The sequence below is a fragment of the Anarhichas minor genome, unplaced genomic scaffold, assembly GCF_050575085.1.
Source record: "Anarhichas minor isolate MPS153535 unplaced genomic scaffold, ASM5057508v1 ptg000007l, whole genome shotgun sequence".
NCBI classification, from domain to species: domain Eukaryota; kingdom Metazoa; phylum Chordata; class Actinopteri; order Perciformes; family Anarhichadidae; genus Anarhichas; species Anarhichas minor.
Window position 1 is genome coordinate 22,018,204 of NW_027466453.1, and position 14,297 is coordinate 22,032,500.

Consider the following 14,297-nt stretch of genomic DNA (forward strand, 5'->3'; position numbering starts at 1 on the left):
TGTTTCTTAAAGGCGCTGTCAGCGCTCCGTGATGCATCTCTCGGATTTGTATCGCCGCGTGTTTCCACGTGCGGGCGCACACCATTTGTATTCGGCGCAGCGCGTCTGTATTCAGGGAAAGGGGATCCGAGTTGTGTGTGTGTGTGCATATTCACCTCCGTATCACGGCTCACAGCTGTGTGTGCGTGTGTGTGTGTGTGTGTGTGTGTGTAGGTCTGCAGCGTTAGTGTGTGTTTTCCCTTCATAGTGCAGTGGTGGAAACCTAACTTTACACAAGAACTGGACTCAGGTACAATAAGATACTTGGAGTTGGTATCTCATTTTTAGGAAATGTTGTAGTTTTTAATAAAATATTCTCACAAATAATTCACTAATTTACTGTTAACTACTGTACAGGGAATTCAACGTACCGAGGAGAAGTGCTTCCAACTGTATTTGTAATTAATTTAGATATTCTTTCACTTTGTTTCATTGCTGTAGGACTAAAAAACATGGGAATGAATCCCTTAGTTCTCAGTTTATGACCCTCGACTGTATCACGATGTTCAACAATTCATTCATTCAAATACATAAAAGAAGGGAATAATAACTCTCAGCAGACATTCGGTAATAAAAGGACACAATGTTGAACGCACTATACAATAAACACTGATGTCAGACAGAACCTTAGATATTAGACACAAACGTGTCGTCAGCATATAAAATATGATGCATTATTAACCTGTAATACCTCAGTAACACCATTATAATAATAGAACACTCACTGTTTCACAAGTAAGTACTTACAAGCTGATAATACTAGTATTATCGAGATGATACTAGTATTTTGTTACATTGTAGTATTGCCTTCATAGCGGTGTGTGTGTGTGTGTGTGTGTGTGTGTGTGTGTGTGTGTGTGTGGCTGCATGTTGAGGCATTTCCCGTCTCAGTGCAGTGGATGCTGGTGGACAGCGAGGTGGGCCATTGATAAATTGATCACAGTGAAATTGTGGAGTAGTGAGACATGCTCTAAATCCCTCCCCCATCGCTACGCATCCCACACACACACACACACACACACACATACACACACACACACACACACACACATACACACACACACACATGCACACGCGGCTCTGGCATCAATTATTGTGGATTGCGGGGTTGACAGAGTGTAAACCAGGTGCCAGCCCTCAATCCAATTAAAGAGATTTAATTGGAGAAAATAAATGGAGTGTGTCCACAAAGTGCTGGCCTACCTACATTTAGTAGATTTCTTCTTTTTTTTCTTTCCCCTACCTTTTTGAAAAGTAAGGTTTTGTTTATGAAAGAACGATTGGATCTAATAAAGCCTCAAGGCTGTTGCTTTACCCAGACTGCCTTGCTCCACAGGTCAGTAATGCAAACAATCCAATTTCTCCCGTCTGAGCGCCGTACCGGCATGTAGAAATGGGATTATTATCTAAAATGGGCCCAGCAGGTGTTCCTGTGACACGGTGTAATGTTAGGATTGTGTTTGGCCCGGTGCAGCCGTAAACCCCCAGAGATGCTTTTAAAAGCAACATCCGACAAATAGACCTTTATAAAGCCGAGCGCATAAAGAAAAGACATCCTAACGCATGTTGGAAAAGGAAGTGTTGTTTTGCAACATTTCAACATTGAATTAAAACTGATAGCAGCATCACAAAGGGGAGAGGACTCCAGTTCAATAGCAACATACGTCTCAGTTTTACCAGTGACCGTGTTAACTGGTGACTTTAAGCGGGGTCGCTCGTAGTGACTCACGCAAAGGGTCGTCGTAGATAATAAACACTGATGAGTTTGTATTTATAATAGATTGAAGGCTTTTACGGGGACACATACATACATGGCGTCATTGTGAGCAAAGTTGTCTTGAGAGTAACCAGTTAACACGGTCACTGGTTTAACCGAAACACCGGCTGGCTGCCAGCTGTTAAACATGATGACCACCACTGGACTGTTTGTAGCTCCATTTTGAAAGTGAATGAAGTCAAACCTGTGAGTCTCTTCATGCTGTTTGACGTTCTGTTCATGAACTCAGAGAGTTGATCTTCTAGTGACTTGTAGTTCCTAATGTGTCTCCGGTGTAACGTTACATGTTTCTCCACCAAATACATGTTTACATCTGGACATGAGCTCATGTGTTCTACACACTCACTAACAGCACACGGGTCTGGAAAGTCAACTTGTTTAGGTTGCATTCTCCATCTCCGGTGGTTAACGTCCTTCATATTGACGAGCTGTTGCACTCCACCGTACCTCCGTTGCTGAACGGCGTACGCACACTTCATCATCATCATCATTGTTCTAAAAGTTCTGCCATCAGGCCTCATAACGGGGTTGTTTCCTGACTTCCTGTTGTCGGTCGTCACAGTTTGAGGAGTAGGCGGAGCTAAAGAGGGGCGTCTGAAGCGGTCCGGTGTAGACATGCACACGCACACAGATCTGCAATGAAACAGTCTGACTGCACATCAATGATTCACCAGACAGCACCCCCTCCTCTCCGTTGAGGGAATCATATGGAGCCGACAGGGACTCCACAAGCATGCAACTTCCTATAATTGGAAAGAAAAAAAACACCCAAAACAGGGTGATTGTGGGGGGGTGAGGGGGGGGGGGAATGCTGTATCAGGGATCTGGCGAGAGCAGCCTAGGTGTTCAAGCAGCCGTTCAGCAGTGTCAGCCGGCAGACGGGCGACTGGGTGTGCGTATGTTGGCCCACTCGTTAGCCACCGGGAGAGGAATCGGTGGAGGCGACGCCGCGCCGGAGGGGCTTTAACTGGGGGAGAAAACCCTTCAGAGTGTTGGTTTCATCTCCCTGAAGAAGACAGATTTGAACCATCTGAAGCGCAGCAGCCGTGGGACTGGAGACAGTTTCCTTAAAGAATGAAATAAGAAGTCCCTCCCAGCTGCCTGATGTGAGCAGCTCTGCTTCCCCAGGTTGCCCCCTGCCTCTTCATCCTCTCTCTTCTCACCACACTCACCTTTCTTCTTCTTCTTCTTTTTTTCGTTCTCTCAAACATCACGGGAACAAATCAGAAGACAAGCGATTGTACAAGTTTTCTCAAGCTCTCAAGAATTACCGCCATTTCATCACGGATAATCACAGTTAATAACCCTTCTCATTAAGGAGACGAGAATCACGGGTCATTAATATTGTTAATATCTTCTCCCTCTCCTTCTCTTCTATCGCTCTTACCCCCCCCCCCCCCCCCCCCCTCTCTGCATGCCAGAGGGAGTGGAAACAAAAGGATGACTGAAAAAGAGCTTAGCGCGACAGTGATTAACCGATAGGGCTAGATGGACTGTGATGAATCAAAGTTATCTCTCAAATCTTAATAAGTGGAATTAGCCCCTGATTAGATGAGCTCTGGCTGCAGCGGGGGGTAGTCGGCATTTTCACTTCAAAGAATCCCGCACATGTAAACCTGTTCCTCATTCAACTGCAGAGCAAAGACAGGAAGAGAGGCAAACAGGCCGATGGACTAAATTACAAAGGGGGTCATGAGAGAGCAGGAGAAAGGCAGAGATGACATAAACAACAATCTTACACCTGTTCTCACCGAATTTGGTCCTTTTCTCCACCGTTTATCTCTCTCCTTTCAGTTTCCCTGGTTTCCTGACACGCTCGGGGTCCGGTGGGAGGCGTCAGCGTCTCCGTGACAGGGTCATAATGAGAGTGGCACTCTCCTTCATTTGCATATGTTTGCCATTGTCACAGCGGTCAAGGAATGTCATGTTGAGATTCCTGCATGCTTAAGTAATGGCATTTTGTCCCCACGAGGAGCTTGTGGCCCCCCTCATCATAATCCCAGCATGCTGTGGGGAAGAAAAAGAGACTGAATTAACATGACAATCAGCTGATTCTAAAACAAATGTTGCCATTTTTTTTCAGCCCCTGCAGAATTTCAAAAGACTCATCTGCAGTCAGAAGAGCGGCTCGCCGACATTGACGACGCTGCGGAATTGATTTAGGGATTTATATGACCAGAATGACAGAACATCCCGCCGTTCGGTTATCAGTTTTCATCTGATTCTCGGTCTTTATCCGGGTGATCAATAGCAATCTCCAAGCGAGAGACGTTCACTTTTTTTTAATAGAATGCGTGCCAATGCTACTTTGTTCGGACAACTTTAGAAGGGCGGAGGAGAAAAAGTAGACGGGAAAGTTCCTCGGTGTGTTTCTGACGGGGTCAAAGTTCTGGCTAATAAATGAGTCTAAACACCAAACTGGGATGCGTCCCGCAAGTAAATCCAAATCCTGACACCCAGTCTGGAGTAATTAGTCCCAGATGTAAATATCTGTTATGCAACAAAAGAGGCAACAGCACTGAAACAGACAATTATCTCCTCTTATGGCGCTGGCAAAATGCTCTGAGTCTAACCATGTGTAACTGATGGCTTTTTCACGGGGCCTCCAGGCTTATTTGGATGTGTTGTTGCTTCTTTATTCATTTATTTATTTATCTGCCTGTTTTTTTATTTATTTTTTACCGTGCAGAGCCTGAGCCCAGACGGAGCTGCGGCTGAGACAGACAGGTTCATTACATGTCACCGGAGTTCAAAGTGATCCTCCGTCTACTCTGTTTATTAAGTGGCGCTCCGGCGTCTCTGAGGTATAGTAACACTCGCAGCCTCCGCCCCCCCCCCCCCCGACCCCACGTCTGTACGCGTGCAACCGCCGCCTCCGCCGCAAACGTAATGAAGAAAATCAGCAAGGGATTGAGGAAAATGAACTCTCTTTTTCTAATACCTCCGTCCGAGGCCGCGGAGCAAATAAGTGCGGCCCAATAACGAGGAAAAATCACGTTAAGAGGGGATGAAACATATGTGACGTGTGAAAACGATTAAGCCTCTCGGGGAAGAAGAAGAAGGAAAGAAAAAGCGCGGCGGGAAACATGCTGAAAACCTAAATTGACTCGGACGTGGAGGCGAAGACACCCGAGTGTTTATTTCCACGAATTGATTTCTTTCTTTTTTTCACAAATGAGGTGGAAAAATGGAAAGACGTTTTGAGAGGGGGGGGGGGGGGATATGAGACAAAACAATAACTCTCTCCTCAGCCTGTTTGAAATCATAAACCGACTGTAGTGGTGGGAGGAAGACCGCGGTTCTGTTGAGGTGGGGTGTTGTGAAAATTGGGCTGCTTCTCCACATCTCCACCCCCCCCCCCCCCCCCCCCCTCTCTCTCTCTCTCTCCAGACATGGTGCTGTAATTGGTTGACTGGGGGGGAAGAATATCTGCTGCACCAAATATGTGCCTCATCATGAGAAACTCAGCTGAAGGTGTTTAGTTGTCGTCCTCGTTGTTGTTGTTTACCTCGCCTGAGCTTCTCTCTCTTCCGGCTCACCTTGGATTCACTGTGTGGCATGTGGTTGTAATTAACACACGCAGCAGCCTCTGGTGAGTGTTAACAGAGAGAGACTCGGAGTACAATCAGTGTGGCTCGCCCTAATTAAAACGGACCCGACCAGACAGCCTTTATTTACGCGCCTTCAAGAACAAAATGAATGCCAGTTGCCCGCTGGAAAATCATCTCAGGCCGTCTTTTTTTCCCGCCTGCCCGTCTGCGTGCTGGGGCGCAATTAACTCGAGCATCAGCAGCAGAGCCGGGGACTACGAGGGGCTTTCATGCAGCTGGCTGGGAAGAAAAATAAAACCCACTCCAGTGTTTCGTTTGCGTTGCATCAACTGATTGCCGCGCGTTGGCCTGCGCTCAGCCGCGTCACACTCTTCCGCATAAAACTCTGCCTCGGCTTGCTCCGTGACATCCCAGCGGGGGATTCATCACAAAGTTTCTGCCGCCGTCACTGTCGGGAGGTCATTAAAAAACCAAACGTGCGTTGTTGTTCTGGAGAGGGAGCGCGATGGCTGCAGAGCTTCAGATTCACTTAGAAACATGTTATGTCTTCTGTAATCTGACAAAAGCAAAAGGAGCTTGTGTGCATTCTATCCGTGAAGGGGACGGGACAGCGACGCCTTCTGCTAAGTCAACATTTAACTGTTCGTGCTGTTTGGATTATGCAAAGACACTTGCAGAGCTCTTCATAAATCTGTTTGAATTGCTCAGCGTATAGAATCAGGAGGAGAGACTATTAGCGTGGTACAGTAGGGACCGGTGCGAGGCGGGAAGGTGATCCGAGCCACGTGTGACTGAGCCGGAGCCATAAAGCTGCCCCACTCCATCACGGCGGCGAGCGGCGAGATTGATCAGCGCCGCTCCCATTTGAGTGATTTCCCTCCGGATTCAATGCAACGCAATTAGTCACCCGCTGTATTTCGCCTTCGCGTTGCTCTCTGACCCTCTGGGTCAGTGCAGCACTCTGCCGATATGAGTTCCTCTTAACAGCTCCCGTATTTTTGCACGCCGTCGTCTCTCCTCCCGGCCTCTCAGCAGCGGCGCTAAAGAGGATCACGGATGGCTGGCGAGCGGCCAAGACGTACCTGCTGAGACGAAATATATATATAGCCTCGACCATGTACGCTGGAGGGGGGGGGGCACCGGTGGAAGTCTCTATGGGAATGCTGCATGCTGGGAGTTTCTCTCAGCAGTGGGCATTGCCACCTCCCTGACCTCTTTGGCTCCTGGTGCTGAGTGTAAAAACAAAACAAAAAAAAGCTGACTGCTCTCCAGAAGTGATCTCCTTAAGTAAAGGGTGTCCAATCCAATTTTACACCAGGAGAGTGCTTAAGATTAGAGGTAGTGTTTTTTTTATTGTGCTCTTCAGTAATAGGAGTAGAAAGGGTGAAAGGAGAGATGGAGGGAAAGAGGAATGGAAAGGAAAGGGAGATCGATAAAGCGCCGCTCTCTCTGGTTCGCCTTTATTCTTCGTCATCGTCGTGTCCGTGGAGATGAGGTTCAGGCGGCGTTGAAGCGCTGCAAAGGGACCGGCTCTCCCCCCCCCCCACAAACAGGCCTGCAGGTAGAGAACCAGTCGACGACTCGCTGGCAGCCATAATGAACAGCGATCTCTTCCAGTGGGACCGGTTTGCAGGAGATCATCTTGACGAGCCGGCCTCTGTGTAAAAAAAACAACAAAAGGGCGCGCGGTCGCACTGGGACGACCACGACTCCCTTGATTTGCACGGGGCTTTGTTTTATTTTCTTCTCCCAGTTCACATCCAGTCGAATAACTCGTTTGTCACATACATCAGAGGAAGAGGAAGATCACACGAGAGCCAGCGCTACTTTGTGTTTCACTAATGAGGCCTGTGCTCTCCGCCTCCTTGCTGCGGCGCTACAACGCTGAAGTAGTTTTCTTTCTCCAGCACACTGAGCTCCGGGCTTTTATCCTGTTTGTATGTCACTTGGCTCAGTCTCAGTTCTTTGCGCTTTGACACAGATACGCTGGCCCGAGCGCCCCGTGAGCGTAAACCGTTTGAGATCCTGACCGACCCGAGCGCGAGAGCGAACACTCGAAGGCAGATTTAACAAGTTTACTAGAACGCGTCATGACAAATGCAGAACTGAAGGCATGAAGAGTCCAGTACTGCTAGTGAGGAAAATAAACTACATCACAGATCCCCCCCCCCCCCCCCTAGAAACAAGGAACTGTCAAATAAATAGCTGATATCGAGCAAAACAAGAAGCCGAAAGCAGAAGCTCTCTTACAACTTGCTCATCAGAAATATATCAGACAGAATAAAGCACCCCCAACAAAAAAGGAGATTTTTAGATTCATGACCTGACAAGAATCCACAGAATACAAGCTGAGCTGATCAATGCAACAGTCCAAGTCTACATTGTTTACACGCACACTTGTGCATTGAGTTTAAGTCTGATCCCGGTTTGATCACATCTGGGATATGATCAGATAACAGAAGGAAGGGGAGGAGAACGCAGCGTGAAATACGCTACCCACAGTCGTATCCTCACACAGCGTCTGGTATCCTACGAGAGAGACTCCTCATTTTCTGTGCAATTTTATAAGAAAGTCCAGCAACAGACGGGTTCAAACTAAATGTCCGCTACATTCTTACAGTCTTTTCAAAATGAACTTCTGTAGCCTAAACCTAGGTTTAGGCTACAAAAACTCAGGAAGAGATCATGACGTTGTTGAAGTACGCAAGTTACGTGAGAAAGACGTTGACGTCTCGTTTCACACGGGGAACGAACAGTAAAATATCGATGAATTACGGCGCATCATTCTTCGTAGGTATAGCTATGAATTCTGTATGAGAGCAGCCTGAGTGATGACTAGAAGAACAATGCTATTCATCCTCTCCTTCATGTATTCACCTTAGATCAACACATGCTGATTTATTGATTGACTACTATTGTAGCCTGTATTGAGAACGCCCAAAATAGCCCCCTGTTGGTGGGGACATGTTGCTCAGGTACCAGTGAGGAGACGATTTACGGTCCAGGAAGTCCAACTTGATTTATACATCCAAGAGTATGAAGGCTTATCTAATGGCAAAATACAGCACAGCTGTTTACAATACTATGAAGGAGACTTGTCACTGCGACAATGTGTTTGTCTTCAGGTTTACGTTCGAGCACAGTTCACTGTTCATCCATTTGATTGGCGATAATGCAGGACGGTCGCCGGCTTTATCTTTGCATCGGTGAGTCCGCACCGATAGAAGAGACATCTGCACACTCGGATCTATGTTTCACTTTATTTGAGCCTTCGGTCTAACAGATCTAAGCGAGCGGACACATTCCATTTGGATAGAAAGCAGCGCGTTGCAGGACGACACGGCAAATAGCTTGCGGCCAAAGTTGTGACGCGTTCCACCTCTGTGCGTCGTGTTCCCCGAGGCCTCTGCATGGACACCTCTGCTCCTAATGAGGAGTCAGTGTGTTTCCAAGGGCCTCAGGTGCCACAGTATCCCGGATTAAATCAGAATAAACCAGCTAGCGTAATGAGATCTCTCTGAAATCAGCTTTTCGATGTCTATATCATGTTTTCCCTTTTCATGTACTAGGTTTTTACAAACACATATTAGAGCTGTGTGGGAGGGGTCTTGACACTAGAAGACATAACTGGAGCTTTGATCCACCTTAATAAGTCGAGAGCAGCACCTCCGTGTTTGCAGCCCGCTGAGCTTCCCGTCTCTACCGGACTGCTGAGCTCCTGGTTTGAAAAGGAGGACACAGGATCTGGTGGTAGTCACACCAGGAGGTGCAGGTTTGTTCTTCAGTCGACCCACCCCATTCTCCTTTCAAAATGGGCGCTTAGAAATTGAAAATTGCCAACACGGAGAGAGCTTCCTTGAATTAGGATGCCCCGGAATGCAAGTGTGTTATATAATGCCATGACTGGAGGGAGAGGAAAAGTAGAGCACAGGGGTAGAGATTAAAAAAAAAGTTTCTGCATAAAAAAAGAAGGGGGGGGGGAGAGAGCATGAAAGGGAAAAGGGGAGTGGGGGGGATTGAGGGAGAGACAGAGGGGGTTGGAGTACAGTATAATGAAACAGAGAAGGGGGATTAGGTCAGGCAGGAGCGAGGGTCCACTCCCCCGGCAGCAGCAGCAGCCTTGAGGCTCCGCCGGCTGCAGGAAGCTGGTCAATCCCTCTCTCAAGGCTCCTCTCTTCTTCTCTTTTTTCTTTTTTCATCGAGATAATGGAACATTTCCTTAATTGGCGGAGCACGGTTTAGGCCGAGGTTTGTTTGCCAACGCGTCAGAGTAGAATCATTTCCACTACATTTACAGCATAGTGTTGCTCTGGCTCTCTCTCTCTCTCTCTCTCTCTCTCTCTCTCTCTCTCTCTCTCTCTCTCTCTCTCTCTCTCTCTCTCTCTCTCTCTCTCTCTCTCTCTCTCATTAAAAACCGCAGCCTCCTCCTGCCCAGATAGAAGCTTTCTGAGGAAGTCTGCAGAAAGAGGCCAAACATCACGGCAGCAAGGAACGGAGCAAAAAAAAAAGCAGGGGGAATATAACACATTTATCTCCTATCTCACCATCCCCAGCCAGCTTGTAAAGGAAGAGACAGAAACTTCTCTATCTGTTTACTGTTATTGTTTTTCTCCAATCATAAACCCTCACTTCTGGCTGCAATCGTGCGCCTTCTCCTCCCTCTCTCTTATCGAAAGAGTTATGCATTGAGCTCGCATGATCTGTATCTTTAAATTTGATTGAGGGAATTTGCAGGGGGTGTTATTGGATTTCGGTGTTATTGTCTCACCTTTTTCCCCCTCTGTGTGTTTAATGTTGGGATGGATACCCGCTCCGGCAGCACTGATCTCGCTGTTCTGCTCATTAGTCTGGATTGGCAGAGCCCGTAGTGCTTCGCAACAATAAGACACGCACTTCTGTAGTCCGGCTATTACCGGGTTTAACAATGTGCACCCGACAGAAAAGTCCATTATTTCTGCAGCTCATCATCTCAAGCATCCACACGAGACAAAGGGTCTGTGGAACCGCTCCGTTGCAAGAGGACCATCTATCACTTAAGTCAGGAGCGGAGACTAAGAAACATATGCGGTGCAGATACCACATACTGAGACTTCTGGAAGCATATGGAAGTTTGAGAGTTGGGCTCAGTTTCAAACTCTTTCAGGGGCGTTTTCATGAGCCGTAGTTCGTTTGGTTCATTCTCTGTTTCGTCTGGTTCGGTTTCACAATGAACAAATGAAAGAAGAACAAAACTAAATATATATTTTTGCTGAGGGATCGGGTAAAAAGGGGCAAATTTATTTATTTATTTTGTCTTGAGAGCTGCTATCTCTACGCAGGGAATCGGCTGTCAACGTTTCTTTCACTTTGACTCGGATCTCCTGTGCAGCCCGAATCCCTTCTCCTTCAGTTCATCTCATTTTACTTTATAAGCGTCACCATTTTTGGACTTTTTGCAGAAGTCCAACTCAGTCCTTTCCCACTCCAGTGTACCTGTTGTTTACCTTCCTCCATCTCAACAGAACGCCTGTGTTTTTGGTTTACTTCCTGCAATGGGGATCGCATTATGCTCACGGAGTTGGCATGTAAATGTTTGTTTTGGTCCGGACCAGAGTACGATTACTAAAACGGACTAAGCGACGGCTTGTGAAAGCGCCCTTCAGATACCAACTGAATGTGTCTCCAAAGAGTTTTAAAACTGAAAGTATCAAAAGGCACTTGACATTTAATCTGGCGTCATTCTCGGTCACATCCTTCTCTGCATTCTTGTTTTTCTCTTCTGGGAAACTTTCCGATTTTGCTAGTTTCAGACATTTAATGTTTGCCAAGATTCTTGTACGGCAAAACTGCATTTGAGATTTCGACACGGTGCCAAAACACATCAGACAAGAATCCTGGTTTTGGCCCCCGTTAGGAACGATTCCAAACAGCACCATGAGTGGTAGGAAAGCTCCTACAGTGAGACACGGGTTCACGTTTAAAGTAGGCGAGCGGAGCTCGGAGAGCGAGCAGCTGCTACTTTAACAGACCTGTCACTCAAATCAAAGGCGCTAATCAAAATTTTATCAATTAATTGATCTTTCCTCTTGCGCTTTGCCACGAGTGCAATTGAGATTCCCCCCTGACTCTTGCCCCTCCGACAGCGAGCCATGCTCTACAACATAAACTGTGTTCATTAGCGGTGATCAAGGAATTCTGTAATCTGAGCTGAGATGTGATGTGATGGCTGTTTCCCCAAACCTGACTTAGTTGGTTTGCAGGACGACGCTCCCCGGTTGCCTCTCCCGAATCGCACTGGTGAACTTTCATGCTGCTTGTACCCGTCAAACAACGTACTTTAATCTGTAGTTGTAACGCTTCGCTTCACGTTGTGTGTTTTTCTCGCAGGGTAACCAAGAGGCCACTAACCCCCCAGAAGCGATGGCCCAGCCGTACACCCCAGCCCAGTACCCGCCTCCCCCACAGAATGGCATCCCCGCAGAGTTTGCGGCACCGCACCCGCTCCCGACACAGGACTACACCGGGCAGAGCCGGGTCCCCGAGCACGCCATGACCCTCTACACGCCCACACAGACGCACAGCGAGCCGGCCGGCACTGACAACAGCACGCCCGCCATCACCGCCGCCACGACCGCACCGGTCAGTGTCCTTCATCATCTGCAAACACTGTTCTCAACACGCTGTCAGCAAGTAAAATATCTTATTATCACTATTTTACCTTTTTATTTATTTTTTTCTCTTCCTAACGTTGATGATGTCTAGAGAAAGAGTTTAATGTATTTATGTGTATTGATTTCAAAGTCAATTTATAATTGGTAAATTGTGATTCTTGACATTTTTACCATTAAAGCTGCAGTTGGTAACTTGAACAAAAATAACTTCCTGAAACTATAACTATAACCAAGAGGTGGGACTCGAGTCACATGACTTGCACTCGAGTCACGATTTGATGAGTTCTGGCTCGACTTGACACATTTAAAAAAGACTTGACTTGGACTTAAACGCCAACGACTCGTGACTTCACTCGGACTTGACCCTTTTGACTTGAAAATACTCGATACCTTCCCCCAGAGATTAAAAAGCATGTCATTTTAAAAGTGTGCCACAAAAATCTATTTCATGAATCAAGAGACATTAATTCAGTTTGCCTTTTCTTTCATTTTTCAGTCAGACAGAAGTTGTTTCAACAGATAAATACAAATTTAAAAAAAGCGTTCGTAATTTTTGTCAAATTTGATATATTGTTACGCTGATGTTAAAAATGGCATTACATTAGGTGAAGAGCACATCATGACTTGTTTAAGAACCGGAACTCCAAGTTCAGGACTTGGGACTCGACTTGGGACTCGATTTGGGACTCGACTTGGGACTCGACTTGGGACTCGACTTGAAACTAGATTTGGGTCTTGACTTGGGACTCGACTTGGGACTCAACTTGGGACTAGACTTGGGACTCGACTTGAAACTAGATTTGGGTCTCGACTGGGGTCTCGACTTGGGACTAGACTTGGGACTCGACTTGAAACTAGATTTGGGTCTCGACTGGGGTCTCGACTTGGGACTAGACTTGGGACTCGACTTGGGACTCGACTTGGGACTCGACTTGGGACTCGAGTGCAAAGACTTAAGATATATTTGTGACTTGCAAAGGAGATAATCTGGTCCTTCTTCCTCCAGTAGTGCTCCTAATGTTTCAGAAACATATTCTAGTTCTTGTTCAGCTGTGAAATGAGAACGTTTTCTCCAGCCGGTGGACTCGGACGTTTTTAACACGACGACCGGGTCAAAAAACGACAGGTTGTTTTTCTTCGGAGCTCTAAAAGGAGGCGTGCACCTGATTATCTTTCTCATGAACCACTGACGAGATAAAGTGAATTATTTTATAAAGTTACCAGTTGCAGCTTTAACAAAGGAGACTGAAGTCAGCATGCTTGGTGGCTTCTGTCTCACAGCAGTTTGATTGAGAAGCTAAATCTAATCTTTTCCTGCTTCTTGTTTCCCCTCCCTGACTTCTGTTTCTCCGAGGAATGTTGTTGTTTGTTTGTTTTTACTTTTATCCCCCTCACACTTTCCATCGTCTGCCATTGCCCAAAGCCTGAAAGCTCCAGCGCCATTTGTGCTAACGACCACTTCCTGTCTTGTGCCATAAAGCAACTTCTCTCAGAAACACGGGAGATTTACAAATTTGCCCCCGAATCTAACTCACAGTTGCACACAGACGATAAATTAAAATGTAGTGAATTAATAACAATTACACCTTTAATTATACATCGCATAAATCATAATTATACATGATCTTAATCAAGGTGTGTTGAAAGAGACTTCATTTCTCTTCATTTGCAAATATAATCCTGTATTATTGTGGTATATATTTGATTTACCCAGAGTTGCATTTGGAAACGTTGCAGTTGCACCAGTGGTGTGATGGACTACATCCAGATTTTTAAAATATATTATTGTATTTTTTATTATTGTAGTTGAAAATGTGATTATTCTTTGCATCACCTTCACAAAAAAACTAAATAAAAGTGAAGGTGGAGAGTAACAGTAGCGCGGAGAGGACTAATCATCAGGAAGCAGCAGAAGACTTTGATGTCACGGCGGCGCTTTGTGCTCGACCGTAGGAGGTGAATTTGGGTGAAGATATGCTCGTGGAATGAAAGTGCATTTCTGAGGAGCCATTTGGGCCCCCCCCCCACAAAAACATGTAAGCCTGCGCTGTTTTATTTATTTGCGTGAAGGAGATGTGACACGATGTACACATGAATGATTCAGGCTCTCTAAAAAGGAGGACACGCCCTTCTCCCCTCATCTTTCTCGGTCCGTTAAAGGAAGACAGGCTGTCTCACATCAGTTACTTGCGAGCGCATTTAAATGTTAGAGACGTGCCTTTAAACACAAGACAGTACCTTCTGTGGACCTGATCACGCTCCTTTCCCCTCACCGTAAGA

General features: G+C 46.4%; 1 protein-coding gene across 1 annotated transcript in view; it reads left to right on the forward strand.

The window, feature by feature from the left end:
* Positions 1-14,297, forward strand: part of LOC142945189 (RNA binding protein fox-1 homolog 3-like) — a 190,071-nt gene that overhangs the window by 136,599 nt on the left and 39,175 nt on the right. The window contains exon 3 of the mRNA XM_076086611.1: positions 11,734-11,985. Coding sequence (XP_075942726.1) covers positions 11,734-11,985 — 252 coding nt within the window. The remainder of the gene's footprint in view (positions 1-11,733; positions 11,986-14,297) is intronic.